Source organism: Neofelis nebulosa, chromosome 9 (assembly GCF_028018385.1).
Source record: "Neofelis nebulosa isolate mNeoNeb1 chromosome 9, mNeoNeb1.pri, whole genome shotgun sequence".
Classification (NCBI taxonomy): Eukaryota; Metazoa; Chordata; class Mammalia; order Carnivora; family Felidae; genus Neofelis; species Neofelis nebulosa.
Genome location: NC_080790.1, coordinates 74,641,232 through 74,665,488, shown reverse-complemented (window position 1 = coordinate 74,665,488; position 24,257 = coordinate 74,641,232). Strand labels below are relative to the sequence as shown.

At 42.6% G+C, this 24,257-nt stretch overlaps 2 protein-coding genes across 8 annotated transcripts in view; one reads left to right on the top strand and one right to left on the bottom strand.

The window, feature by feature from the left end:
• RHOQ (ras homolog family member Q) overlaps nucleotides 1–22,381 on the top strand; it is a 38,205-nt gene extending 15,824 nt beyond the window's left edge. The window contains exons 3-6 of one of the 3 annotated variants that reach the window (XM_058684210.1): nucleotides 17,193–17,357; nucleotides 17,675–17,770; nucleotides 18,737–18,843; nucleotides 19,068–19,190. In XM_058684210.1, the coding sequence (XP_058540193.1) occupies nucleotides 17,193–17,357; nucleotides 17,675–17,770; nucleotides 18,737–18,843; nucleotide 19,068 (369 nt within the window). In that variant the 3' untranslated portion in view covers nucleotides 19,069–19,190. Of the gene's footprint in view, nucleotides 1–17,192; nucleotides 17,358–17,674; nucleotides 17,771–18,736; nucleotides 18,844–19,067 lie in introns of all 3 variants that reach the window. The other 2 variants (XM_058684209.1, XM_058684211.1) reach the window with 2 other exon arrangements.
• Nucleotides 19,435–24,257, bottom strand: part of PIGF (phosphatidylinositol glycan anchor biosynthesis class F) — a 33,597-nt gene continuing 28,774 nt past the window's right edge. For all 5 annotated transcript variants that reach the window (XM_058684204.1, XM_058684205.1, XM_058684208.1 and 2 more), the window contains one exon: nucleotides 19,435–19,769. In XM_058684204.1, coding sequence (XP_058540187.1) covers nucleotides 19,656–19,769 — 114 coding nt within the window. In that variant the 3' untranslated portion in view covers nucleotides 19,435–19,655. The remainder of the gene's footprint in view (nucleotides 19,770–24,257) is intronic.

Below are 24,257 nucleotides of genomic sequence, written 5' to 3'. Positions count from 1 at the left end.
TGTGTTTCAATCTGGGCTGGTTACCTCTAGCCTGCTGCACAGCTTGGGATTTCCCTTCATTATTAGTGGGATTCTCTTGGGATCTATGTCTTGGATTGGATCTCTTTTTTTCTTTTTCTTTTCTTTCTTTTTTTAAAGTTTATTTATTTTGAGAACGAGAGAGAAAGATTTGGGTAGGAGCAGAGACAGGGGAGAGAGAGAATCCCAAGCAGGCCCTGCACTGTCAGTGCAGAGCCTGATGCGAGGGTCAAACCCACAAATCGTGTGATCTGTGACCTGAGCTGAAACCAAGAGTCGGATGCTTAATTGACTGAGCCACCCAGGTGCCCCTCTTTTTGTAGTTTTCATGTCCTCTTGGTTTATTCCCTCATTCTGCTGGAGTATATCTTTTATTAATTTTCTGAGAAAAGGTGCACTGTAGGCAAAACTTTTAACACCTGGTATTTTTCAAAATGTTTTTTATTTCCTTTATACCTGACTGACAGTTTGAAAATAGATCAGAAATCTTTTTTTTTTTTTTTTTTTTTTTTCCCTTTCTGAGTCTTGAAGGCATTGCTCCATTGTCTTCTAGCTTCAATGTATGCTATTGAAAGGTCTGATGCCAGTCTGATAGTTGATTTGTTGTCAAGAACCTGGTTTTCCTCTCTGGAAACTTTTAGGATCTGCCATTTTGCCCTCCTGAAATTTCATAAACATGGGCTTTGGGGTAGGATCCAGCTGGCTTTCATGGACCCTTTCAATCTGGAAACTCATGTCCTTCAGTTCTGAGAAACTTTCTTGGTTTATTTCTTTGATCTCTTCGTTTCCAGTTAATCTTTTCTGTTATACTAGAACTCCTAGTATTTAGATGTTGGAGTTCTTGGGCTGGTCCTCTATTTTTTTTATTTGCTCCCTCTGTGTCTTTTTATTCTATTTTGGGGAGAGTTCTTCAATTTTATCATCCACCCCTTCAGTTGTTTCTTTAAATGTGATTCTATTTTTAATTTTTAAGAGCCTTTTCCTGTTCTTTAGATGTTCCTTCCCACCCCCACCCCCCACCCCCTTTGGCATCTTCTAAGTCTGGTTTGTCTTACTTTTTTGATTGAGCATCTTCTTTAATTTTTCTGAGGATATTAATGATAGTTATTCAAAGTTTTTGTCTCCCTGCAGAGTATCACATTTTGGTCTCTGTCTTCCATGGTCGTTCCTCAGAGGTCCATTCATGTTTGTGAGAGTGGCACTGGAACATGTGGGAAGCTCTGTGTGTCAGTCCAGCTGGCTGACTCTGGCCTTTACTGAAGTTCAGGGTTTCCCCACCTCAGCACTATTGATATTTTCACTGGAAAATTCTTTGTTGTGGGGAACTGTCCTGTGTGTTGTAGGACATTTAGCAGCATCCCTGGCCTCTTCCCTCTAGGTTCCTGTAGCACCCCACCCCAGTCATGACAATCAAAAGTGTCTCCAGACATTGCCAAATGTTCCCTTGGGGCAACATCACTCCTCACTATCCCTGGCACCCCCAGTTGAGAACCACTGCTAGGGGTGATCTGTCGGGGCCTTTTCATTGGGGAAACTTTAACATCAGATTTTGGCCTTTCCTCTTGGGCTGCCACTGTTCTGGGAGGCGAGTGCAGGAAGCAGAGTGGGAGGCTTAATTTGTAGCACGTGCTCTGGACGTGTTCAGTATGTTCAACTGGACCTTTCCCTCCCATCCAGAGAGCCCTCTGTTCTACCCTTCCCAGACGCTCAATACCTCTGCCTTTTGTCAGGGTTGGGGAACGTGCTCACTGTGATAGGGGAGTGGAATCTGGGATTTAACTACTTCTCAAGCAGACTCACTTCATCCTCTTGTTTGTGGCTCCAGCTTCAACCCATGTCAGAAGAACATGCCGCCACTGTTCCTGCACCTTCAGGGGCTTCTGTCATGCAGGATGGGTGCTTCCTGGCTTTCCCCTCATTGCTGGTCCCCTGAGTCTGTTAAGTCCCTTCCCACTCGGTCTTTTGCATCCCAGCTTCTAAAATTGGGTGGTTCTCGTCTCCTTTTCTGTTTGCTTTGTCCCTGTGGCTTTCTGCCTTTTCTTTTCTTTTTCTTTTTTTTTTTTAATTACTGTCATGTTAGAGGATTTTGGAGCGATCTGAGATAAATGCATGTGTTCAGTTGGCCTTAACTGATTTAACTGAAGTCATCCCCATTTTTTTATATAATTAGAAAACATGAATATGAAGAACCGAGTTACAGCGATGGGTATTCTTTCCAGTGCCTGCTATCCAGTGTACCTTTCCTTAGCATTGAGCTACTTGGGAAAATGAATTCAGAAGAGGGTTGCTTGGGATGAAGGCTTTGGAGCACACAGAGTTAGAAGTCTTAGAGGGAATTTGTATTTTATCTGGGTCCTGGATCCCCGTGATGAACTTTTCCTTCCACGTGAGAGTGTGGACTTCTAGTGACCAGAATTTGTGTGTCCGCCACATCCAGCATCTTACCGCCAGGCAGAGCTGAGTGGACACTGATACTCTAATTATGCAATTTCTCCTTTGCTAGACTCTGGGTAGAGTCTGTATAGACCGCGACTTTTCACTTAACCTATGTTTCAGCCAGGCCAGTTTTAAAACATACCGTATTAGGGTACAGGCTTTCCTTAGTTACATTTTAGTCCCCTTGATTAGATTTGGGTGTTTTCCAGTGTGACCCACACTGCAGATGACTAGAACGACTACGGTTTGATTTTCATTTATCTAATTCTCAAAATGTAGCCTCATGTCAGATTCTTGGGGTGTCCTACCATAGTTGCCCTTGATTTGTTAACTACACCTACAGGTATTAACAACAGTGGGAGGTGAGAAGGAACACTCCCAGCTCAGGGGATGGTAGGGAGAGGATCTGGACGGTTTTCTTAGGTGAGGAGATGGCGTGTGTGTGTGGGTTAGGATGAGGAGAGGACACGGGAGACAAGGTATTCTGAGTCAAGAGAAAAGCCCAGAAGGAGGTGCACAGGAGAGGAAAGAGAGGAGCAGGCTGCTTCCACTGGGTGGTCCCCAGAAAAGCCCATAAACATAAGTTAGGAAGGGAATCTGATGTCAGCTGGGGCTGGCCTCCAACACCAGGCTAAAAAGGGTTTGGAGTTTCTAAGGGGTACTGTGAAGGCCAGGGAAGTCATCTGAAGATCTGTGCCATGCTTGGGACACTTCTACAGATGCATTAGGTAATACGGAATTTTCCATACAGCCTTTTCTAGTACTCAGGGGTGGACCAGTTATCTCCTCTCTGAACTCCTGTGCCACTTAGCATATGTATCTCCAGTCATTAATTTTGTGCCTACATTTGAGGCCTTCTTTGGACTCGTTCATCCCATTTAACCATAACAACGACCTTCTGAGGTAGGTGATATTAATCTACCCGTCCCCTGCCTTTTTTTTTTTTTTTAATAAATGAGAAAACAGACTCAGAGACACTGAAATAACCTCTACAGGTTACCCGCACTGCCCACAAGAGGCGAAGCTGGACCTCAGACCAGGCCCTCTGGTTCCCCACGTGTAATCCACTATTCTAGGGCCTTCCCCTTGCTGCCAGTGTCTTATTCAATCGCTTGACTTCCCTTAAGGGAGCTGTGCGCTGTTGGATTTTCCAGGCAGCACATAACACACTCAGTAAATGAGTTGACATGCTGGTCCATGGGCTCCGACAGGACTCCCCTTAGTGGGGTGCACAGGGTGGGCGCAGAGCTGGAACCACATAGGTTCCTGTGCAGTTTGACTGGACTGTAGGGCCCACACCTCTAAGTTTGAAAGCTATGCTACCTCCTCCCCCTCCCCCCTTCCCCCCACCCCCTGACCGGCCCAGCTGCTCCCGGGGGACTTTCGACACCACTTCACCTAGTGCCCTGGGCTCAGCTGCTGTCCTCGGTGCCCTGGAGGGCGGGATCACTGCACCTGTCCCAGCGCTGCCTCCAAGGGTTTTGTGAGGATACACCAAAGAGAATGGCATTTATCTGGTGCTTTTCTTACCAAGTTTTATTGTTGCCAGCTTCTTCGTCTGCCTGTAGTGTTATTTCTCTTTGATTTTGTTTCTCTGGCTCTGTTTGCTTCAGTACATGTCCCATCTCCCTAGTCAGGTTCTTTATAGTGGGAAGTCCTGCTTCTGGATTGGCTGAGCTTCTTGGAACACGCAAAATTGCTGGTGCAAACGTGTGTGTCCAATTACCGTTTTACAGCCAGCCACCGAAAACTGCCTTTGGCTGTGTGCACTGTGGTGGCCATGTCATAGTCCACGTGTGTGTGACACTTTTTCACTGCTCAGGTCTCATTAGCCTTTGTTTTAGAAAACATACTTGAGGGGCGCCTGGCTGGCTCAGTTGGTTAAGCGTCCCACTCTTGGTTTCGGCTCAGGTCATGATCTCACAGTTCTGAGATGGAGCCCTGCATCAGGCTCCACCCTGACAGCGTGGAGCCTGTTTGGGATTCTCTCTCTCCTTCTCTCTCTGCCCCTCCCCCCCCCAAATAAATAAATAAACTTAAAAAAATAAAAATAAAAAACACACTTTAGGTGTATTGGTGCAGCTGTATTCAGTCCTTGTCTGCCATGTAAACATATGCATTTATCAAACCAGCAAAACCACTCAGTGTGCTTTTCACAAAGTCGATTTTACCCTCACCCTCATTTGCCACCTTGTTTATTCCTCTGCCCCAAATCGGCTGAAATAAATGGCGAAGGAGCACCACTGGGCATGGTCCTAAGCTAGCGGCCACCACGTACACTAAGTGCCGTTCGTACTCAGTCTTCCCAAAGCTTAGTCCATTTTATAGATAAAGGAAACAGAGATGGTAAGTAATTTGCCCAAGGCCACACAGCTAGTAAGCCTGTGAGTCAAAGATGCAAAAGGTCTGTGTACCAAACCCATGATCTGCTGCCTGGTTAAAATAAAGGGGCTAAGAGGGCCTAAACTCGTTCTTAGGAATGCATTCCTGCCTCACTTCTGCCCCACTGTGCCACTGGACACGTGATGGGCTTCTTCAAGCCTCAGCTTCCTCATCTGTAAAGTGGGAGCTGCCCTATCTCATAGGCTAATGGTGCTGGTTCAGTGGGAGAGCTGGCGTTCTCGTGAAAGCAGAAGCAAGCTGCTTTTCTCAGGGCTGGGAAGTGAAATAAGGCTGGAATAAGGTGGTACAGTTACATGCTGCAGGCTTGGAAGGGCTTTGCTGGGAACCTTCTGTCATACAGAGATGGGGGCGGGGCGGGGGGAGTGGAAGATAAGTAAAGCAGAATGGGTAGTGTCAGGGGTCTAGAACACGCACAAAGGAGGATAAGGCTGTTCAGCACCGTGGGGGAGTGTCATGGTGACCTAACCCCGGATGTTTCTGCCATGTGCAATACCTCCCTGAATTTTGGAGAAATCTCCATGAGAGAGAGAGAGAGCGAGAGAGAGAGAGTGTATGTGTGTGTGTGTGTGTACATGTGCATACCCACAGGGTCCTGGTCTTGCATACTTGTGGACCTGTGTGTGTTTTTTGGAAATTAAGGTGCAACTCACACAGCGTAAAATTCCTCATTTTAAAGTGTGCAGTTCAGTGGCATTTAGTACATTCACCTCTGCCTGGCTGCAGAACTGTTCTGCAGCCCAACATAAAGCGTGTGTCTTTTTAAAAGGGTCTGTTCCATGAAAGTGTGTTTGCACACTACATTCGGTTGTCCTGATCTTAACCGCCTGCCCAGAGATCTTCCTCGTCCTCCGATGGCAGATTGCACTGTGTGTTTGGCCAAGGAGTGTGGTTCAAGTACTCAGATTCCAAATGGGCCTGTTAGTCACGGTTTAACCCCTCCACGCAGTTTGGCTGCCTCATCCGGGCATGGAGGAAACCAGCGTTTCAGGCTTAATCAGAGTGCAGTTCCCAGGGTCTTCTCTTGCTGCTTGACTGCTTGGCTTCCTAGTATATTAAAAGCCCAGGAGTAAGCATATTCGTCAATGAAAGTCTTCAGACTCCCTAAAGGTATTCCCTGGCCTCAAAGGCAGAGAAAGGCAGGCGTTAGTCCACAAATGGTGTTTCCTCTGGCTTTGGCCCATCCATAATCCCAGTTCTGTGTTGGCTGTCTGTGTTCCATGTGTGGTCCCCCACAGCCCCTCCTGTGAGAAGCCCAGGATACCTGTAGCCCAGATGTTGAGGGCTGCTCCATGGAAGTGTCAGTCCTGGTACTCATATACGCCTCCCTCTGTGTAGCTAGTCTTGGGGTGACACGTACTCCAGTGTGATGCAGGGACCACAGCACTGGCTGATGTAGGGGGCCATCCCCATATAGTCTCCATGAGCTGCAGAGATGGGGCCAGTGAGTGGCAAATCCTTGCATATTGACTGGGGGTGGATGGGAGGAGGGAGAGATAGAGAAGAGGAGGAACAGCAGGAGAAGAGTAAGAAGGTAGCTACCTTGGATAATCTGGGGAATACTTCATTCTGATTGGACTGCTTAGGTCCTGTGCCCATCCCAGAACCAATGACTATAGCCCAGGGGCAGGCAACTAGCCCCTTAGAAAATCCAGACCTACTTCATTCTGGTTGGACTACTTAGGTCAGGTGCCCACCCAGGAACCAATGGCTTTGACCAGACCGTGCCGAATGAAACTCCGTGATCGGTTTAGCCCAACTAGGAGTTCTTTTAGCTTAGTGTGGAGTCAGAATCACTGGAGGCATGTGTCTGGGTAGAGGAGAGATGGGTCTGAACTCCATCAGTTTTGGAAAGGAGGAAGTAGAAGGGTGCTGGATAGACAGTCAACAGTATCCTCCTTACCTAGGTAAAATGAATGTCAAGACAATGAAAAAAGACAGTGGTGAAGAACAGTAGCAGGAACTAAAAATGCTGAAAGTGCCTCAGTCTGAGGCTCTACTCTTTAGCTTCCATTATTCAGGCGGATGGGTTGGACCCATTGGTGCAACATTAGAAAAAGAGCCCTGTTCGCAGGAGACAGTTTGATTCTTGGCTGACAGCAGTGACAGCAATATGAGAAGTTAGCCTGGAGAATCGAGACACCTGATCCACCTTTTCCAGCTTTGTAGCAAGCCCAGCGCAGGCCAGCCGTGAGCCGGCTGCAGTGTACCTTTCGGACTTCACCTTCCCACGCACTGCCCTCGTTCAGTTCAACAAGAATTTAATAAGCAACTACTATAAGCCAGGCATTGAATTGTCCCTGCCTCAGGGAGTCTGTGGAGGATACAGATGAGAAGAGAGGCAGTGCTATTACGTTGTAAGAAATGAGACGGCAGGAGAGGCCCAGGGTGCTGTGGAAACCCAGAGCAGTGGACGCTAAACCTGAATCGCGGGTTCAGAGAAGGTTTGCTGGATACAGAGATTTTGTGACCAAAGCCTGGAAGATGAGTAGAAGCCGCCCAGGTAAGGAAGTCCGGGAGGGGAAGGACAGTGAGTAGCTGGGCAAGGGGCTGTCTTGCCAGGTATTGGGGACCGGCTTGGGTCCGATTGGGTGGTGATATCTTTTACTGAGATGGTGAACACGGGAGGAGTTGCAGATTTGAAGTGGAAGAAATAAGTACAGTGCAGAAATGTCGCATTTGAGATGCTTCTGATTCCGCCAAAAGGAAGCATCTAGAGCTGGGCCAGGAATTCAGAAGGCAGAGAGCTCCTTCAGATACACTTTCCTGACCATGTACTTGACCTCTCAAGCATAACACATCCAACATTGGTCTCTTGAGTTTTCTCTGTGGTGTGCTTCTCCACCCACAGGCTTCCTTCCTGTAAAAGACATTATCCATCCATCCAGCTGCATGAGCTGGACCCTGGATTCATCCAGAGACCTCTCTGACATTCAACCCCACACCCAGCCCATCCACCCAAGGCTGAGTCCACTTCCAGGGTAGATCTAGAATCCACCATTTCTCTAGTTGTCAGCGGCTACCACTTAGTCTGTGCCATCACCACCGTCTTCTCTCACCTGCGTTACTGAATGGCCTTTCTCTGCTACTCTTGTCTACCTCTAATTCACTCTCCACAAAGCAGCCTGAATTGCCTTTTTAAAAAAACAAATTTCCGTGACTTTGTTTTCTGAACTTTTAAATGACTTTCCACTGCACCAGGCTCTAAGGATCCAGGATGGCTAACCCTCCTACCCCCCTTGTCTGTCACTCTGGCCTTTTCCCCCGGGCCCTCAGCATCTACCCTGGCGTTTCTGCCTCAGGACTTTTGCACACACTGGCCTGTATCTGGCTCCTTAAAGTGTCCCACAGAGCTCACGTCAGGTGTTGATTCTTCCAAGAGGTCTTTCCAACTGACTCTGGTCTTCCTGGCTGCTCTCTCTCCTAGTACCTGGCTCTTGTCCCTCATAGCAACTATCCCGATTTGCATGTCATGTCACTTCTGTCTCATTTTGTTAAATGCCTGGCTCAGTGCCTTAACTATATCAGACCCATCTCCCCTTTTTATAACGAATGTGTCTCCTTTCCTTATCCTCAAATGAAATCTACAGGAGGTATAACCTCTCTCTGCATATAATTTTAAGTCAGTGTAACATCTTATGCTATGTAGGAGAGTAAAAGGGAAGTAACTCACAATAAAAATGTTTATTTCAGTATTAAAACCTAAGTTCCTAGGGCTGAGTACTCCACAGATCACAGTGAAGTAGTCAGAAGCCTACACCTGTAGGTGGAATTGCCATCAATGCACAGCCATAGATGTTGACTAGCGTAGTTGTGTTTTATTGGCGGTTCCAGGCTAAGAGCGATAGTGTGAGTGGCTTGCAGTTTTCTACAATGATAAGCAACTCCTGTAATGTCTTGAACAAAATAAAGTACAGTCTACCTTTCTCCTTCAATTTGCCCTGAAATTACCTTCCTAGAAAATTCATTAAAACCGTGCAACAAATACTTTATGCTCTTTATATACAACAGAGTTAGGTCCCGGATTCAGGTTATTATAAAAGGGTTTTTCATATTCATCAATGCCTGGCAGTATGCTCACCAATCGTGTGGGACCTGGGAGCGTTTCTCCTAATACAAGTTATGTAGCACGCAGACTTCCGTCCCTAGGTCCCCGTAGCGTTCCCCTATTCATGTTGACGATCAGAAACACCCCCCACATCTCCAAAATACCCCCCAACATGGACAGTACTGCCCGAGTGGAGAGGTGCCTTTCCTCTATTATACTGTGAATTCGCGAGGGGAGCATCCATGTCTGTCTTTCATTGTAGCGCTCACGGTGCTCGGCACCTCGCTGGCAGATACTTGGTGGAATAAATGAATGAACAAATAGGCCCCCAATATGAACTTTGTACCGAAAAGATTAGAAAAGGAGGATACTTCATGGAAGTGTGACCCGACATTTACCTTCTTTCTGTATGCCTTAGGCCAGCTGACTTCCGTTAGACTTGTGATTAGAGCTGCAAACAATGTAGAATTTCGGCTCCAAATCCTTTACAACAAGGGAAGTCATCTCACGGTGCACATAAGAAATCACACTGCCTCTGAGGTTGTGGTTTGTCTTTTTTTGGAAAGTCGGGCTTGTCTGTTGAAGAGCTCAAAACACTTGACCGGCTCTCTCATTTATCTTAACATGTGTATGCTATATTTACTCTCCCTTCACAGATGGGGAAATGAAGCTTGCCTAAGGGCCATATTTAGCTAAGTCTTGATCCTCTCTGCCTTGTGGGGTCAGCTCCGATAAAATAGAATCCCAAGGCTTGATTTTTAGCCAGTAGTTGAAACCTCTTCCCACATGAAATCTGTTACTAGGGCTTCTCACAAGGGTGAAAAGTGTGAGTTTGAGCATTTTTAACCATGTGATACGGCTGTCTTGTTCAGGCCTCTCCTTTTGGAGACGAGGAAGTGCTAGTTCATAACTGGCCAGTCCCTTAGGGCGCTTTCTGCTGCCCCACGTCTCATTTCTCTCCTTTTTCTCCAGCTGATCCTAAGTGATCAGTCAGGTGGTCACGAGGAAGATAGCGATGGAACAGAAGCCAAAGAGCTGGTTCACTAGCTCTCAAATAATTGTTAAATTAATTGGAAGACTGACTTATTTTGAATCCAAATACATGAAGACGACAGTCGCCAAAAGTTAGAAGCTAAACCTTCAGTTTTAAGAATTCTTTTTTTGCCCACAGCTACTCAGGCCAGTGATCTAGAAATAGCGTTTCCCAACCGAACTGAAGATTAAAAATATATAATAATAATAATAATAATAATAATAAAGCCAAATATTTGGAAAGATTTTGAAAAACAGTGATCTCTTAGGAATGTATAGCCCTTGGACAGAATTCTTTCTCCTCCCCCAATTCTCTTTAGTCCAAGGAGGGGATGGGCAAATTCAATAAACTCCTCACTGATGCTTGTTGAACCAAACACTCCCCAAAGGGACCCAACCCAGCTTCCTTGAAAAGCAAAGTTATTTTTAACAGGGTGCAAAGTGATACTTTCATTTCACAGAGTTAAATGCAAAATGAACTCAAAGGTGACCAAAAACACTATACAGAGAGGCCGAGGCTTTCCAGACTGCTATCACCGAGAATTACTGCAGAAGTGTTTATAAGTTGGATGGAAGACACAACACTTTCCATCTTCAGAAGCTAGCTGGAGTGCAGGTGGCCCCTTGGCTTTGGTAAAGCACCCTTTGGGGGGGTGGAGGGTTTAAGAGCCATGCCTGATACCTATTTTGGGCTTCTTACTAGAAACAGATGTTTGGATGGAGATTGCTACTGTGCACTTGGGAAGTGACCAAGTTGCTCCTGCATATTTCACAAGCCACCAGTTGTGAGGAGCATTCTTGCTTGCTTGTCTTACATTTTATCTATCTCTTAAAGTAGTCAGAAGCTGTTCTAGACTTTAGACGCCTGGGGCCTGTCTGTTAAAGAATTCTTCTGCTGTGGTCTCGCTTTTTCTCATCGTAGGTTGTTACAGAGGAAAACTCTTACAGGTTTTGGTAAATGATTTGTTTCCTAAATCGAAGTAACCTCCTGCCTTCTAAGCATTTGTCACTGACATTCTCCCATTTTATGGGCAGAGAAACTAAGCCTCTAAGAAATGAGTTGACCAAGGCCATGTGGCCAGTAGGTCATACATGTGCCAGTCCTTTCCATTTGGTAAGGCACTTCTCAGATGCTGCTTCTTCTAAGTCTTTTCTTAGCATTGCCTAATGACCGTAACCCTTGGCATTTACCCCATTCTGATTTGTCCTAAAAGTGTTTGCATACGTTTGTCTCCCTTACTAGGAAATGCCTCTGAGCAGAAGCTGTTAGAAATGTTTGTGTCTCTCCACACCTTTCAATTCTCCCTCCTCAGAGCTAAACTTCTGCATGTGGCCACACCAGCACTGCAGTGTCGTCTTCTAGGCTGTGGCCCTGAGGTCTGCGAAGCACTGGTGAGGTGCACGGCCAACATCGCCCAATAGAGCTCATTGCCTTTGTTTGGACATACAGATATCTTATGAGAGAGCTTTCCACATGTTTATAAGGTGTTTTACAAATCAGATATGGTCTGAATCTTCTCCTTCCTTAATTTCCCTGATGATTGCACCATTCTGGGCACATAGTAGGTGCTTATTAATGTTTCTTGGATGAAGCACTTATATATTCAGCCTACTCTAGTTTATACTTTTCTTTCTTTCATTGTGTATGACTATCTTTTTTTTTTTTTTTTTAAGATTTTGATTTTAGGGGCACCTGGGTGGCTCAGTCAGTTGAGCGTCCGACTTCGGCTCACATCATGATCTCACAATTCGTCAGTTGGAGCCCCACATAGGGTTTGCTCCTGTTAGAGCAGAAGCCTGCTTCGGATCCTCTGTCTCTCTCTCTCTCTCTCTCTCTCTCTCTACCCCGCTCATGCTCTCTCTCTCAAAAATAAATTTTAAAACAACATTTAAAAAATGATTTTATTTTTAAGTAATCTCTGCACTCAACATGGGGCTCGAACTCACAACCCCGAGCTCAAGAGTCGCACGTTCTACCGACTGAGCCAGCCAGGCGCCCATGACTATCTTTTATATGCATACATCCTGAATTCCCAACTAAACCACAAGCTCCAGAGGGGACAGTTATTTCCTTTCTTTGTGTGTGCGTATCTTGGGAATATCTCGCATGGCTATGGGCTCAGTGAATCTCTGCTGATTGATTTTAAGTGACCAGTGTGTGGTCGCATGCCAGCTAACAAAACGTGGCAAGGACTGCGCTGTCCAGTGTGAGTGGTTTTGCTTAAGGTGTATGTTTTGGATATGTATTTCTAATAGGCATACACGGCCTAAAAACGTGCATTTTACACAGGATTCACAAAAGTGGGAGGGAGCACCCAGGTCCACAGGAAGGGGACAGAGGTGGTGCAGAAGTAGGGGCGCTCAGGGCACCGTCGGCTGTCCTGACGTAAAGAGAGGTCTCCCGACCGATGGGCGTTTGCCGCAGCTCTCTGTCGCATGTAAAGACCTCTTGTTTCCTCTCGGAGCCCATTTCTTGTCTCTTGTTGCAGATTCCGGTCAGGTTGTGAAAGTATGATAGTTTTCAAGGGTTAAGGTTGTCATCATCACAGATCAAAGACTCTTGACAGGAATGGAGAGAGCCTATCCATGAAGCTATCAGGACACAGTTTTAAAAAACTGATAGTTCTGGTACCTTGCCAGTTGGGTAGGAAGCTAAGGATTTCACTAAGTAATCCAACAATCCTGTTGACCGAACTCACCGTTGTTTTTCATGGTTTTGATGTTAAGGTACTCGTTTTTAATACGCTTTTCTCTATTCCTGAGAATGTTCCAGTTACCATGAGGAGATATTTAAATATCTGCCTTTTTAAATTGATTGGTTTAAATACACTCGATTGGTTAATTAGGAGGACATTAGAGAACCAGCTTTGAGGAGTTCTGACTTTGGTTAAGTGGCTGTTTAAGAGTAAGGGCTGTGGAGTGCCTGGGTGGCTCAGTCAGTCCCTTAAGCGTCCAACTGCTGCTCAGGTCATGATCTCGCGTTTCTTGAGTTTGGGCCCCGCGTTGGGCTCTGTGCTGACAGCTCAGAGCCTGGAGCCTGCTTCAGATTCTGTGTCTCCCTCTCTCTCTGCCCCTCCCCTGCTCTCTCTCTCTCCACCTCTCTCAAAGATAAAGATTAAAAAAAAAAATTAAAAGTAAGGACTGTTGCTCCACATCCCACTTTCTTCGTTTCGCCAATTTCATATGTACAGGTGGATATGAAAAGTTCTGTGTGCTTCAGCTTATTTATCCCCGAATCCAAATCTTTGTTGCACATTATTAAGTTCACTCAAGATACTGCACAGTGGTGGGGATGCTTGGGTGACCCAGTCGGTTAAGCTTCCAACTCTTGATCTCAGCTTGGGTCTTGATCTCAGGGTTGTGAGTTCGAGTTCCACACTGGGCTCAGTGCTGGGCGTGGAGCCTACTTAAAAAACAAAAAGATACTGCTCAGTGGGCACAAACAATTTCATACGGTGATGCAGGGTGCAGCATGCACAGGGGATAATTTATTTTTTTAATTTGCTATCTATTATTGGGCTTCCAATTACTTACTCATGCTGAATGGAAGCAGAAAGGTCTTCTTACAATAACTGCCAGTTACTTAACAGCAGATTAGAGGCAGAAGTTCATTTTCCAGTCCATCGCCTTAACCACTTGGCCACGACTACTAGAAGTTCATTTTCGATAGTTCACACATAAGAAGTAACATTGCCTTTCAAGAAGTTCTTAAGATACTTCTCTTTGTTTTTCTTTTAATAATCTCAATCTATCACATTTTAATTATTCCAACAAAATCTGCAATTTAACAGGTATCTAGAAATGATTAGGCCAATTTCCTTCCTATATGTCTGCGTGTCTCTCCTTGAGGAAAGTCAGTATTCATTGTAGTTACAAAAGGAATCTGTACAGCAGACCTATGTTCTGTAGAATGTTTGCATTAATGTTATTAAGCATTTCTAAAGAACTTTGCATTCACTTTGCATTCTTGATTTCTGGTAATCCCCTTCTGGAGAAAGAGTGCACATTCTGTTTCCCTGATGAGGTAAATTTGCTTGAAAAATAAAAATTTTTCATTAAAAAATCTAATTTGATTTTCTTTCTTTCTTTCTTTCTTTCTTTCTTTCTTTCTTTCTTTCTTTCTTTCTTTCTTTCTTTCTTTCTTTCTTTCTTTCTTTCTTTCGGCTACATTTAAAGCAGTCCTGTCTCTTGAGTTCCAAAATGACTAATTAGTACAATGATAATATAGCATTCTCTTTCATTGATCTGAAAATTATACTGTCCTCAGGAGACCTCAGCTTGATTTGTGTATTTTGATGCCAGTGGAGAAAATGTTCTTTCTCACAAACGAGTCTCTTCTCTGTGATGTGAAACCAGCCCTGGTGTGAGACGGAGGGGACCCGGCCTGGAATTGCAGAGGAAAAGGAGCCTTGGTTTCCCATGGGATGAAGGATTTATGGTGCAGCCTTGAAAGAATTCTTGCATGTGCCCGGCACCATGCGGAATGCTTTAGTTGCATTATTTCATTGATTCCTCAGAATCCTATGAGATAGTCTCCTCATTTCTCATTCTGGGAAAAATGGATATGTATGAAGAGAGATTTTTTTAATGTTTACTTACTTACTTTGAGAGAGAAAGAGTGTGTACATGAGCATGATCAGGGGAGGGACAGAGAGAGAGAGAATCCCAAGCAGGCAGAGCCTGATGTGGGGCTCTATCTCATGAACCGTGAGATCATGACCTGAGCAGAAATCAAGAGTCAGACCCTTAACCAACTGAACCACCCAGGCACCCTGAGGAGAGATTTTTAACAAGAGCACCCACACATTCACTCCCTGACCATGCTCAGAGCCCATGTTTGCTCAGCATCCTAGAGTGCCAGGTAGAATGCTAATATTAATGCTGTCCTACTTCCCCTATGGACATTCAGTTGTATAGGCAGCAGAGCAGAAAGTGTATTTATTTGATGCCCCTCGTCTACTGTTGAACACTCAAACTGATTTGTAAAAACGTGTTGCATTTTTCACAGTAGCCTCTTTTTTTTTTAATTTTTCTTAATGTTTTTATTATTTATTTTTGAGAGAGACAGACAGAGCACGAACAGGGGAGGGGCAGAGACAGAAGGAAGCAGAATCTGAAGCAGGCTCCAGGCTCTGAGCTGTCAGCACAGAGCCCGACCTGAGGCTCGAACTCACGAACCGCGAGATCATGACCTGAGCCGAAGTTGGATGCTTAACCAACTGAGCCACCCAGGTGCCCCCATAGTAGCCCTCTTTAAGTAACTGGCTCTGTGTGGTACAACGTGTTTCACACCCACTCTGTCTGATATCGTCATTAACATCATTTGTTAACGCCAGAGCACTGCTGTATTCAAAACCAGTTAGAGGCCCCCTGTTGTAAAAATGAAGGCTAAAGAAGATGGGGGAGGGCATTTCTCCTCTTGTCCTGTAATAGCCAATACCTGAGAAATCTTCCACTGCTCCCCGGCTCCAGACTGGCAGTGTGCTTTTTGAAAGGATCACAGAAAAACTGAAGGGTTAACTGCAAAGTCAAGAATTGGAGACATTAACACGCTTGTGTGGACATTGTATTAAGAAAAACATTGGAAGATGACATGGAAAGAAAATTGTCCCGCAAGGGAAATGTACTGCTGAACTCTGAGTGGAAAGTGTTTTTAATACAACTTCAGTTCTGTGTTTGTGCAGTTTTAGTTGTGAAGGGTGGTGGCCAAGACGAAGAATAAAGCTTCCCTGAAACCAGATGAGAATCTAACCACGACAAAAATAGAGTCCTGACAGCTCGCTCTCCAGAATGTAAATAAGCAGAATATTTGTGTCATAGAGAGTAGTGTAAGCAAAACAGGATCCTCTGCCTTTTGTGATAGAGAGATGCTAAAACAGCCATCGATAGGACAGCCCTTCCTTCTGTGGAAGTCAAAGGAGCAGGTTAAAATTTTATAGCAGTCTAGCGGCACCTGGGTGGCTCGATTGGTTGAGCGTCCAGACTCTTGATTTCGGCTCAGGTCATGATCCCAGGGCCGTGGGATTGAGCTCTGCATTGGGCTCCATGCCTGCTTGAGATTCTCTCTCTCTCCCTCTCTCCTTCTGCCCCTCCCCCACATCTGTGCTCATGCACATGCTCACTCTCTCTCTCTAAAATTAAATGAATAAGGGAGGGGCACCTGGGTGTCTCAGTCGGTTGAGCATCCAACTTCGGATCAGGAGTTTGTGAGTTCGAGCCCTGTGTCGGGCTCTGTGCTGACAGCTCAGAGCCTGGAGCCTGCTTCAGAGTCTGTGTCTCCCTCTCTCTGCCCCTCCACTCCTCATGCCCTGCCCCTCTCTCTCAAAAAAAACCATTAAAATTTTTTTTTAATTAAAAAAATAGTAAATAAAATTATATCGCAGTCTAATATATTCTTGTTTGGAAAGATCTCCAAGAAATACTTGAAGGATGTGGAACAACACAGACTGATCTCTTCTGTGTACAGATGTTTGAATATGGACAGTTGTGGGTTTATATGCATGGAAAGAGAACCGGAAAGGTACACATGAAAACACCTACAGTGGGAGAAGGGAATGGAAATTGAAGAGGAAAGGGGGATTTTTGTGCATTGACTTTATATGTTTTCTATCTGTAAATTTACACACACGTGCTCACATGTAATTAAGAGAACTATATAAAGAGGGAAAGCAAAGATTTAAGGTCTCGGTGAAGATATGTAGTGGTTAAGGCATAGCTTCTGGAGTAAAACTGCCAGGGTTTGAATCCCATGTCCGTTCCTCTGGTTGTAGCTCCTTCCACAGAATATTTCACTTCTGTGCCTCCTTTTACACTGGAGAACAGGTTTAATCGTACTTCTGTCATATGATTGTTACAAGGATGAGATGAGTAACGCAGGGGAGAGTGTATGGATCACGTCCTGACGTGCAGTACACATTCGGCATATGTTAGTCATTTTAAACCAAAATACTCTGACAACTTCCAGCTTTAATCAATTCTTTGTGCAAACTTTGTTTACAGTGTTTCTAGTGACAGCTTTACTAATCACAATATATTTTCTCCAAGTTTGGTTGTAGTTGTCAATGATACTGTCACATCCTTAGCCCACCGGTAACCTCAAGAGGAAGAGTAACAAAACAAATGGAATTTTCTTGTTTTATGTGGAGTGTCATACTTCCTGTTTGTGGAATTCTCCGGGCTTTGCTTCCTTGACCGTGTAGCCTTACATACATAATAAACTAAAGAAATGGGACTAATGAGGTTTTTCTCTCTTCCTTAGGAAGACTATGATCGTCTGAGGCCTTTGTCTTATCCAATGACCGATGTCTTCCTTATATGCTTCTCTGTGGTAAATCCAGCCTCGTTTCAAAATGTGAAAGAGGAGTGGGTACCCGAACTTAAGGAATACGCACCAAACGTACCCTTTTTATTAATAGGAACTCAGGTATGTCTGCTTTGATTTTACCCATTGAAGAAGAGTCTCTGGCATATCTTGTGGGGTTGCTCTCAAATGGTACTAAAGTTTAGCCAATGATAATGCACGTTGAATCTCAGCTGCAAGTTATAATACATTCTATTTATTGTAGAAAAATAAGAATTCGGGAAAAGTAGTGCCAAAGGAAAGCAATCATACTAGTTGGGGTTTTAGAAGTGAAGTTCTCTTTTTTACTCTCTTCTTGATATGTGGGGATTAAATGGGACTACAGGCTTTATCTTTAAAGACTTGTAACATTATGGGACATATTGAACTTTCTTGATTAGATTGATCTCCGAGATGACCCCAAAACTTTAGCAAGACTGAATGATATGAAAGAAAAACCCATTTGTGTGGAACAAGGACAGAAACTAGCAAAAGAGGTAATAGAACCTTCACGGAACTTAAAAATGAATGTAAGGGGTGCCCGGGTGTCTCAGTGAGTTGAGCGTCTGACTTCGGCTCAGGTCAAGATCTCACAGCTCGTGAGTTCAAGTCCCACGTCGGGCTCTGTGCTGACAGCTCAGAGCCTGGAGCCTGCCTCAGAGTCTGTGTCTCCCTCTCTCTCTGCCCCTGCCCCACTTGCTCTGTCTCTGTCTCTCTCTCTCAAAAATAAAAACAGAAACAAAAAAATAAAAATAAAAGTGAATGTAAGACAAGCTTCGGTAATAATAGAAGCTAACATTGTGCGTTTGCTGTATGCCAGGCACTGTGCTGAGTGCTTTACATGCATTATCTCATGTAATCCTTGCACCTCCTCGGGTAGGTCTGACCAGTTCCCTATTTACAGAAGGGAAAACGGGCGTGGCGATGTCAGATAACTTGTCCAGTCCCATAGCTAATAAATGGCGGAGCTGGAATGCGGGGAAAGCCTGATTGCAGAGCCCCCAGGCTCTTACACCTGCACGACGCTGCCAGCAGTATTTTCCTAGTAAGTCACGTGTAGAAAGAGGCATCAAAAAAAGCCCTTTTTAATCACTTAAACATTTGTACTGCGCCAACACAGGCTCTGTCTTTGGTTAAGACGCATGGAGTAAGTGCGTGTGGTGTGGCACAGGATGAGTTTAAATCTGCAGTTAAAAGCAAAAATGTATGACTAGGTTTGAAAAGAAGCGTGTTGAATTTTCTTCCACCCTTTTATGAAAGATAGAGAACATTCGCATTCTAAAAAATATACAACTGTGTTGTGCACAATAACTTTTAACTTCTATTCTTCCTCTCCCCGAAGCTAGGCTTACTTTTTTTCTCTGTTTGGCCCTAACATTATTGGATTCTATTTTTCAGATGTGACTTTAATAGGTCTTTTGTGGAAACAGAATCTAATAAAGTCTTTTTAAATGTACTATCAGGAGGCAGAAGAAAGCAAGAAAACTTTTTGGAGGACAGTTTTTCCTAAAACAAAAAGACAGATAGCTTCACTGACAAATTGGTTTAGACATTCAGTGCTTGGCATATGGTAGGTAACCAGTAAATACTTGATGCAATAAATTTTCATAGAATAAGTGCAGAAGGATATATGCTTACTTTTGAAGTTAGCTATTCCTGGGTTTTACGACTATGAATGATTTCATTCTTTCTGCACGGCTGTGTTTTATCATTTTCCTTATAATGGTGTGTTGCATCATACCAAATGTGTAAGAAAGATTTTATATGTTTGTGGTGTTTTTTCCTCTTTCCCAGATAGGAGCATGCTGTTATGTGGAATGTTCGGCTTTAACCCAGAAGGGACTGAAGACTGTTTTTGATGAGGCTATCATAGCCATTTTAACTCCAAAGAAACACACAGTAAAAAAAAGAATAGGATCAAGATGTATAAACTGTTGTTTGATTACGTGAGAAACATCTTCAGTGGCCAAGGAAACTGTCCATTTCTCTCAAAAAGCATATGAAATGCTACAGCTATACCCAGACATCTGATAATGAAGCGGTTTAAAACTTGAAAGAAAAAAAAAACCCAAAAAACCGTGTCCTCAGAATTCTATAAAATTCATTAAGAATGTTTCTTAAATAAGGTCCAAGAAGCAGCAAACAGCATCTGAAGCCACAATCTATTATAAATACTTTATTTCAACTAGAAGGTACAATCTCTCAGGGGTTTCATAGTTTAAAAAGCTACAATCACATCATGTTGTAACTACATAAAAACAAAAAAAAAAACAAAAAAAACACAACAGTGCTGTAAATGGAACTGCCTGGCTTAGACCATATACATTTCTGCACAGTCTTTATGGAATCTGCACAAAGAAATATCTTCTCCCTTTGCTCCAATTAATTGTTCTTGTATGTAAGTTGCTTTCTATTCCAGTATATCCAGAGTGGTGAAATCACAAGGCCAGCCACGTAGCCAAAGGTCGCTCCAAGCGTACAGGAGATGGGCCATACCTGAGGAGAGAATGTATGAGATCAAAAAAGAACAACTGTTTTATTATTACTTGAGCACAAGTGTAACCTAAATATTTCTATATTAAAGCTTAATGTGCTTTCTTAAAGAATGCCAAAAGTGTAATAAGGTCATAACTGCATTTATCACGAACACTAAAAATGTACACATTTTTATGTGTATTCAGCTGTAACAAGGCATCTGGCGACTGTAGATTTAGTTTGATGCTCCCCAAACTGCATGAGATACATCCTAAAATTACAAATTAAAATTCTGGGTCAGACTTTGTCATAATCCTGGACTCGATATAGCTGTCTGAAGTAGTTGGCAATTTTGTTCTTTAATTTCCACCTTGGCTTATATATACAATGAAACGAGAAGTGTATGTTGACCAAAGTAGAAGAAAGTTGAATCTGTGCTAAAGAGAACAGACCTAGAATTCAAGCATGTTACATGGAATTTATAACAAAGCAACTTCCATAATAAAACTGATGTCACCTTTCAGACACAGGTATTGGAACCATAGCAGGAGTTCTAGAGCCACAACTTCAGTACACACCTAGAGCGTCAGTTAAATACTGGCTTCTAAATACCTATCTTCTCCAGCCATGTTACGTTTCGCACTATTACATCAAGCAAGCCAGAAGTGTAAATAATGTTGATTTCTTTCATCCGCAAGCAGTGCATGCCGGTCCCTAGGTGAAAGGCCCTGCTTTAAAAAAAATTATGTTCATCTGAGAAGCTTACTTGGTATACTGGAGCCATTTCTAATCTTTCTCTGGGGGATCAGGCCATAGAACTGTGTTAGAGGTGAACCATCTTAATTACTAGTTCTATAACCTAATTAAGCTTTCTTGTTTGGTCTGCTGTGGATCCGCCTTGTTCCAAGTGCCATGCAACAGACAATAGTGTTAGACAAAAAGTTTCCGTGTGAACAAATTAATGCGGTTCAGAGAAGCATAATCTAACCCATAAAATTTTCTCCAGTCTTTCCTACATTTAAACTTGCTGTTGACTAAATTATGATTTATTTATGTCTTTGGTGAGCTTCTGTTAATTTCCATGACTTGAGCTAATAGCTGTGTCTATTGCACAGATTGGGTAATGGAACACTAAACTTTTATACTTGAAAATGACAGCCTTAAATGCTCATTATCAGTCACAAATCTAGGATGTACTGTCTTGTATGTGAGCTTTGTAGAGATTTTTAAAAATACAAGCATCATCTTCCCCATTGAAGAGTGGAGAGTCTACTGGATAACTAGTCAGGAACTTTCTTTCTGAACTGGACAGTGGATGTCTTCCTTCTCCCAAGAAGTGATGGTTCACATTAAGTACCATGGCCTTATGTATGCTCAAATGGAATCCTTATGTACTTTCTCACTTAATTTGGGTCTATTAATTATTAGCTATTTTTAGAACTGAAAATAATTGCATAAATCAATTAGTATATGAGTTAAGTTGTCCAACACATGGTATAAAGGAATTAAGACAGTAAAGTATTATACATTTCCAACTTGACTTTGGGGGTTTGATGGGGATTTTTTTTTTCTCAAATTCACCTCTGAAACTTTCCACACCTGGGTTTACTAGCCAGTTAAAATTAAAAGCTAGAATTTGTCCTGCCCCAAGAGAAATGGACTAGGAATCTGGAAACACAAACTCTGATGTCACCTCTGTTTCCTGCCTGGGCCTCAGTTTCCTCATCTATAAACATGGGAGGTAGAACGAGAGGATCTCCCAACATCTCTCCCATTTATCAACTCTTCTGATTCTCTTCTTTCTTTGGACCTTACCTTTTCAGCTGCACATTCTTAAGATGGTAAAAATCCTGTACATAGATTATTAGAACTCTAAGCAAAGATGATTGTATCATCTGAACCTGAGGTGCCTTAGGTACTCTATTGACCTTGATGGGGTTTGGAGTTTCCCATTGCTTATTAAGAGCCTTTTCATTGCTTTGGTTCTTTAGGATTTCTTTTTGCACTCAATCCTTCCTGTCACTTTAACTAAAAACCAAAGATTTGTTTTCTATTCATAAGCAGATTATAGAAAAATTGCCTTATTTTCAGAAGCATGTCTTCATTAAAGACTTAAGTTTCAGTAGAAATTGAGACTAATCACTGGAACAACTAGTTCAAAGTAGTCAAATATCTGGGAAATAAAATACTTCAAAAATATCTGACTGACATGAATTTTGCTAGTTAATACAAATGCATTGCTTCCAATAAGGTCATGTATGAATGAATTTAAAAGAAACGTACCGTTATTTTTTTTTGCATATAATCAATTCTAAAGTTCTCAAGAGTAATTTTAGGGGCTCCCTGAAATCTTATTTAATACTTTGCTAACTTGTACCCTTTTTTTGTCTCTACAGATACATTTTAGGTTAGCCCATGTTGAATTATCTTATTTCTAATAAGTAGAGCCTGAATTAATGGTTTTTATTGTGAATTAGTTACTTTAGGCATTGCTTCCATTTGATTTCTAATTATTACTTTTAAGTACCAAATTAAATACTGGTTTGTTGGTTGTTGCTTTTTAAGTGATTGTTACTTTAACAGTGTCCCATTTTAACACATGGGGTTATAAATAAAATAATATGCATAGTTTACTATCTATGTAAAGCATTGAACTTCTTACCTTAGTTTTTATTTAACACCCAATGTAAACATTTGGGATAATACTCATTCCTCTGTTTCTCATGCTGTGAGTCTAATCACCAGCCAAGTGTGAGCACCTGCACTTTGTTAAAAAGCACATTGTCAAAGTGTAGACAGAATAATAATCCCTCGTGAATCCCAGCCAGATTCCAATTTGGGTCACTTCTACATGAATCACTCTGTAATTTCAGTATGGCTCTTTGTTTCCAAACACGTACATACACAGTCACACGCACATTCTTTAAACAGCTGCCTACCGCACCTCCGGTGGAATGCCAAAGATGAAATATTAGCTTAAAAGTTTTGTCTAATGAGGGGCGAAGGCTTAGAACACTTGCTATTTATTCAGTTCTCAAGAAATCCAAGCCATCAGCAAGTTAAAATGTTGGACTGGCTTTGAAGACTGTTTGCTAGTGATGGATCAGGTTTTCCTGCTTGACTTTCCTGAAATAAGTAGCCCTTAACTCTAACACATTTTTTTTAAAGGAGAATTTCTTCATTTAAGGGCAACCTTCCTGATTTTTTATCCCCAGGATAGGGAATGGCAAAAAAGAGCAGCTGAGTGGGAGGCTGCCCACTAAATCACCTTTCCTCTAAAGTCCTCATGATTGAATTTCCTACTAAGCTTCTTACAACTGCTTTAAAAAATTTAAAACTACACAATAGCAACAGATTTCATAATGACTTATCAAACTATCCCAGCTTCATCACACATTTTCCTACTTTGATCTTGGGGTCTTCCATTTAAAACTGTGTACTTGTCTCACACACAGAGATGCTTCTGAAGTTTAACATTCATGCCACAAGTAGGCTTAAAACAACTGTGGTATCATCTACTGAACAGACAATCCAACCACAATGTTATAGACATTTCTCCAAATTATGGTCATCTGGGATAGCTATATATAATTATCTTGTTTTGTTTAAAGAAAATAGAAAACTCAAAGACCTTCATGTAAAGAAAGTCATTCACAAGTGTTTGCCATGAAAATGACCACCTTTTTATCCAGTTTTTTATAAAGTAACAAAATGTTTTAACCACTAAATGGAAGAAAAAAATCCTGTTGCATGACAAAATTTAATGCAAGTGGGTAAAATTATTACAATTAACTGTTAGAAAACCTATTTTTAAAAATAAGTAGCTACATCACATGAACAAAGCATCTTGCTTAGAGTACTACTATTATCCTTTCTCTGAACCAAATGACTTTTTACTGTTTTTCCATCACTTAAACCAAAAAAGGTCAGTGTTTCCTTAAAATACTCAACATTAAGAAAGGCCTATATTACAGGGTCTAGGTACATGATATCAGCAATAAGTTGTGTTAACCTCAGAAATAAAACAATTCCACCCTAATAAGCTAAAAAACAATTTCTCAGTAAGTACATATTTAACTTTGTATGTTTTCTCAGTTAAATCAATATTCTTGCTGGTTGAACGACATTTCAAAGTTACTCAAGCTTATTTCCACCTGAAGACCACACTGCTCTCTTCTGATCAGGCATTATTGATGTATCTATATAGTCTTGGGACTTTTCAAAGTATGTTCTAAGTGGTACAGAATGATTTAAGAACTCTAATTTTTGTATTAGACTGAATTTGAATCTTGGCTCTGCCATTTATTAAATATGGAACCCTGTGAAAGTCACCTTACCTCGGTACCTTGGTTTCTCACCTGTGAAGTGAGGAACGTACCTCATCATAAAATCCACCTCACGGGGATTGCTGTAATGAGTAAACGACAGAATACACTATGTGGTACTTAGCACCATGCCTAAAACAGTATCTGGCACATAGTACATGTGAGCTATAAATTGCTAATAATC